The sequence below is a fragment of the Cicer arietinum genome, chromosome 3, assembly GCF_000331145.2.
Source record: "Cicer arietinum cultivar CDC Frontier isolate Library 1 chromosome 3, Cicar.CDCFrontier_v2.0, whole genome shotgun sequence".
NCBI classification, from domain to species: domain Eukaryota; kingdom Viridiplantae; phylum Streptophyta; class Magnoliopsida; order Fabales; family Fabaceae; genus Cicer; species Cicer arietinum.
The window spans coordinates 73,645,567-73,650,957 of NC_021162.2; the positions used below are offsets into that span (position 1 = coordinate 73,645,567).

A 5,391-nucleotide genomic window follows, 5' to 3' on the forward strand; every position below is an offset into this window, starting at 1 on the left:
AATCTAAAATATATTGATTATTTAAAATTAGAGTAATCTTAATAGTATTCTTTTTATCATTTTATTTACAAAGTTTATTCTCCTATTGAGTAAAATATATTTAAATTTTACATGATTCAGATAAATTTCACTGACAAAAATGAGAGTGTTAGAAAGAAAAAAAAATTAATACAATTCTTAAAATTGATAAAGTAAAAAAATTGATTATAACGAAAATATGATAAATAATATTTAATTATCATAACTAATTATAATTAATATTAATCAACTTATATCTGCTATAAATAACTTTAAATATATCTAACAATCTTTCAACTATATTTAAGAATCCGCAAACTGAAATTGCGGGTTAGCATTTTCAACTTATATAATCTAAGTTTAAAAAATTTAATAAAAATAGAAAAATCATCAATTGACATCTTTAAAAATGTATGTATTTTCAAAGATAAAGACAATAAAATGAAAGATGTAATAAATTGACAATGTAATAAAGATAAAAAGAGACATTAAATAAATATTAGAGAATATGAGTTGAAAGAATATCATTGTTTACATAAGTATTAGGAAAATCGATAAATGAAAAAGTAATAAAACAATTTTTGGAAAAGAGAAAAGAGGAGCCCAGAAGAGCATTAAAATAAAATAAACCATAGCCAACAACTCCACTATGTGTAATCATCATTCTCATTTAATTAAGTTTTGTCAATGCAATTCATTTTTGGCCTATAAATATTGACACAACATAACTCTATTTTCATGCACCAAACCATTTCTTTCAAAACAAGCTATTAATCATCCTTTGTTCTTTGAGATAATATATATCCATTTATCCACTACTTATTATTACTCTCATGCTCATCACTAATATCTCACCAAAATATTTCATCTTTTAATTATTGGTATCATTTTATGAATCTCCTTTCAAAACATTGGTGGCAGCTTTTTATTTATTTATTCCATTTGTAAGAGTAATTCTCTTGTTTTAAAGTGTTAAAATTTGAATTGATTTCTTTTCTTTTTTAGTCACATTAAAATTGTTGTAACCTTTATTTTACACTCACATTTTTCAACTTCTAACAAGTGAGAATTTTCTTTAAAAAAAAAAAAAAACAAGTGAGAATTTTACTATATTTTCCATCAGAAAGTAAAGTTCTTCACTTCAACTTCAACGATTTTCTTACTCTGTTTTTCCTCTGTTTTTTCTCTCTGTTTTACTCTGTTCTTGTCCATTTTTCTTCCATGGCTTCACCCAATGACCCATTGAATTCCACAACCCTTAAACTCATAAAAACCGAAACTTTAGAAAATATATTTAATTTATCTGACGGAAAATTTAAGATTAGAGGTGTTCCTTTGTTCCATGATGTTCCTAACAATGTTTCTTTCAGTTCGTTCTCATCTATATGTAAATTATCTGAATCCAATGCACCACCTTCAATCCTTCAACGTGTTCTTGATTTTTCTCACAAAGGTGGGTTCTTTGGATTCTCCCATGAAACCCCATCTGATAGATTGATGAATTCATTGGGTAGTTTCAACGGAAAAAACTTTGTGAGTATTTTCAGGTTCAAAACATGGTGGTCTACTCAATGGGTTGGAAATTCTGGTTCAGATTTACAAATGGAAACCCAATGGGTTCTTATTGAAATTCCTGAAATTAAATCCTATGTTGTAATAATTCCTATAATAGAAAATTGCTTTAGATCTTCTCTTAATCCTGGTTTTGATAACCATGTCATGATTTGTGCTGAAAGTGGTTCAACAAAAGTTAAAGAGTCAATTTTTAATGCAATAGCTTATGTTCATTTGTGTGAAAATCCTTATAATTTGATGAAAGAAGCTTATAGTGCTTTAAGGGTTCATCTCAATACTTTTAAGTTATTGGAAGAGAAAACAGTTCCAAATTTAGTTGATAAATTTGGTTGGTGCACTTGGGATGCTTTTTATTTAACTGTTAATCCTATTGGAGTTTGGCATGGTCTTGAGGATTTTTCGAATGCCGGTGTCGAACCGAGGTTTGTTATCATTGATGATGGTTGGCAGAGTATTAATTTGGATGGTTGTGATCCTAATGAAGATGCTAAGAATCTTGTTCTTGGTGGTGAACAAATGAATGGAAGACTTCATAGATTTGATGAATGTGACAAGTTCAAAAATTACAAAAGTGGATTGTTATTAGGTCCTAATTCTCCTCCTTTTAATCCAAAAACAATTAAGGAGTTGATTTCAAAGGGAATTGAACATGAGCATTTGGAGAAGCAAAGACAGGAGGCTATTTTATCAAAAAGTTGTGATTTGGTTGAGATTGAGTCAAAGATCAAGAAGTTGATAAAAGAAATTGATGACCTCTTTGGTGAAGAGAAAACTAGTAGTGATTCAAAAAGTGAATGTGGAAGTTGTTGTAAAGAAAATGAGTTTGGATTGAAGGCTTTCACAAGGGATTTGAGGACTAAGTTCAAAGGTTTGGATGATGTTTATGTTTGGCATGCACTTTGTGGTGCTTGGGGTGGTGTGAGACCAGGAACTACACACCTTAATTGCAAAATAGTCCCTTGTAAACTTTCTCCTGGTCTTGATGGTACAATGGAAGATCTTGCTGTGGTTAACATTGTCAAAGGTTCAATTGGGCTAGTTCATCCTGATCAAGCTAATGACTTTTATAATTCCATGCACTCTTATCTAGCTCAATCTGGTGTCACAGGAGTCAAAGTTGATGTCATTCATGTCAGTTTTCTAATATTTTTCTACTTGTCATAGCTATAGAAGTGTTTCTTGTGGAAACATATGTATTTACGTCACTTTTCAGTCTTAGTCGTTTGACAAATGATTTTGTTTATTATGTTATTTGAAACATATGATTTTTTATATTGATAGTGGATATTGTTTACTGTATGTAAATGCGTGTTTTTCTAATATGTGGAATTCAGATCCTTTTATTGTGGCAAAATAATCATTAATTTTGATTGTTATGCAGACTCTTGAATTCGTGTGTGAGGACTATGGAGGAAGAATTGACCTAGCCAAAGCTTACTATGAAGGGTTGACAAAATCCATTGCTAAGAATTTTAATGGAAATGGAATCATTGCTAGCATGCAACAATGCAATGATTTTTTCTTCCTTGGAACAGAGCAAGTTTCCATGGGAAGAGTTGGTAAGTACTAAACATTGTACAAAAATGTGCTAGCAAAAATAAAATGTTACTATTAAACAAAAATTTACAATTTCTTTTGTAGGCGATGATTTTTGGTTCCGAGATCCTAATGGTGACCCAATGGGAGTTTTTTGGCTACAAGGGGTACACATGATTCACTGTTCCTACAATAGCTTGTGGATGGGGCAAATGATTCAACCTGATTGGGACATGTTCCAATCAGACCATTTGTGTGCCAAATTTCATGCAGGTTCAAGAGCTATTTGTGGTGGTCCAATCTATTTGAGTGATAATGTTGGCTCTCATGACTTTGATTTGATTAAGAAACTTGTGTTCCCTGATGGTTCAATACCTAAATGCATACATTTTCCCCTTCCAACTAGAGATTGTCTTTTCAAGAATCCTCTATTTGACCAAACAACTCTTCTCAAAATTTGGAATTTCAACAAGGTAATCTCTGGATTTTATATGGTGCATCAGTAGATGTAGCAAATGTTAGATTTAGAAAAAGAAATTTAACCGTCTCTATTGATATTGCACCATACTGCAATAGTAGAAAATCAAATTTCCTCTATCTGAAATGTTTTGTATGTCAAGTTTTCGTACTAGGATATGTACTATCACATTTCGAAAGCATGTCCAGTTTCCAACAGAGACACTAACACATATAGTTACGTTCAATTAGTTCATCTTCTCAAATTATTTTCAATGTCGACGTATCAATGTGTTGTCTAGTGTATCTGCCTATGTCAATTCTTCACATGCATTAGGTGTCTATTAAACTATTTTCAATATTTAAATATTTGGTTGATTAACTAATTATTACTATATGTTATTATTATGTAATAATATCAAATTTGGTTGTTAATATGCAACAGTATGGAGGAGTGATTGGTGCTTTTAACTGTCAAGGGGCAGGATGGGACCCAAAATTGCACAAATTTAGGGGATTCCCAGAATGTTACAAACCAATAACTAGTACTGTGCATGTAACTGAAGTTGAATGGGATCAAAAAAAAGAAGCAACCCATTTGGGTAAGGCAGAAGAATATGTAGTTTATTTCAATCAAGCTGAAGAATTTTGTTTAATGACTCCAAAATCTGAACCAATCAAATTTACAATCCAACCATTAACATTTGAGTTATACAATTTTGTACCAATCACAAAGCTATGCGGTAGAATCAAATTTGCACCAATTGGATTAACAAACATGTTTAATAGTGGTGGTACAATTTTAGATTTGGAATATGTTGAAAGTGGTGTTAAGATTAAGGTTAAAGGTGGTGGGAATTTCCTTGCTTATTCAAGTGAATCACCAAAGAAGTTTCAATTGAATGGTTGTGAAGTGGATTTTCAGTGGATGTGTGATGGAAAATTGTCTCTTATTGTTCCTTGGATTGAAGAGGCTTTTGGGATTTCTGGTTTGGCAATTTTCTTCTAGATATTATTATGTGGTGGTTTTTAATTAAGTTTATAATATGTTTGATATGTGTAAGAAATGTGTTCCTTTTCTTTGTAAAAATGTTGGGAACTTGGTTTGTTTTCTTGATAAAATAGAGATTGAGGTTGGTTTATTGTATAATTAATCATTCTCGTGTGTATCGGTTGATAATTTTATTTTTTTGGATTTAGTAGTTTATCTCCTTAAGAATGCATAATAATAATAATGTGAGCTAGTTTAGACAAGATGTAAATAATTTTATAATGTCATGTATTACTTTTAAACTCTTAAATAATTTAATTTTAAAAAGACCAAAATCCTAATTTTTGTAATTTAAATAATAAAAATGAAATCTAAAATTAAACAAATTTAAGAAATAAAAACAAAAACACAAAAATTAGAAAAAGTAAAATTTAACCTTATTACAATTAGCTAGATTTTTGAGCTTGACGAAATCAACATGACTCACTTGAGATTAGTTGTATCAAATTTCATTTCAAGCCATACATGTGTATAAGGTTACCAATTTTAAAATTTAACCTTATTTCAATCGAGCTGCATACGTGCATGTTTCCTAATCCTCGTCGGTTACCAGTTTTAAAATAATCATTCAAATCTTACATATATTAAAAAATGAAACAATTAAAAAATAAAATATAATTATTTTATTAAATTATTCTTATTATTTATTAACTTTTTAGTATCATATACATAAAATAAACTTATTAAAGTAATTGAAAATAAATAATTAAATTTTTCTTAAAAATCTTCATTAGAAAATGTTTTTTATTTAAATA

General features: G+C 29.5%; 1 protein-coding gene across 1 annotated transcript; it reads left to right on the forward strand.

Moving 5' to 3' along the window:
* Nucleotides 1–754: 754 nt before the first annotated feature.
* Nucleotides 755–4,735, forward strand: LOC101504893 (stachyose synthase). Its single transcript, XM_004494380.4, has 4 exons — nucleotides 755–2,724; nucleotides 2,975–3,152; nucleotides 3,235–3,602; nucleotides 4,031–4,735. Exons 1-4 carry the CDS (start codon nucleotides 1,240–1,242, stop codon nucleotides 4,592–4,594), a joined length of 2,595 nt encoding a protein of 864 aa, XP_004494437.1. The 5' UTR covers nucleotides 755–1,239; the 3' UTR covers nucleotides 4,595–4,735.
* Nucleotides 4,736–5,391: the final 656 nt, after the last annotated feature.

Coding starts and splice junctions, on each gene's coding strand:
- LOC101504893 (XM_004494380.4), top strand. CDS start 1,240: ATGGCTTCACCCAATGACCCATTGAATTCCACAACCCTTAAACTCATA. Junction 2,725..2,974: donor TCAAAGTTGATGTCATTCAT/GTCAGTTTTCTA, acceptor ATTGTTATGCAG/ACTCTTGAATTCGTGTGTGA. Junction 3,153..3,234: donor AGTTTCCATGGGAAGAGTTG/GTAAGTACTAAA, acceptor TTTCTTTTGTAG/GCGATGATTTTTGGTTCCGA.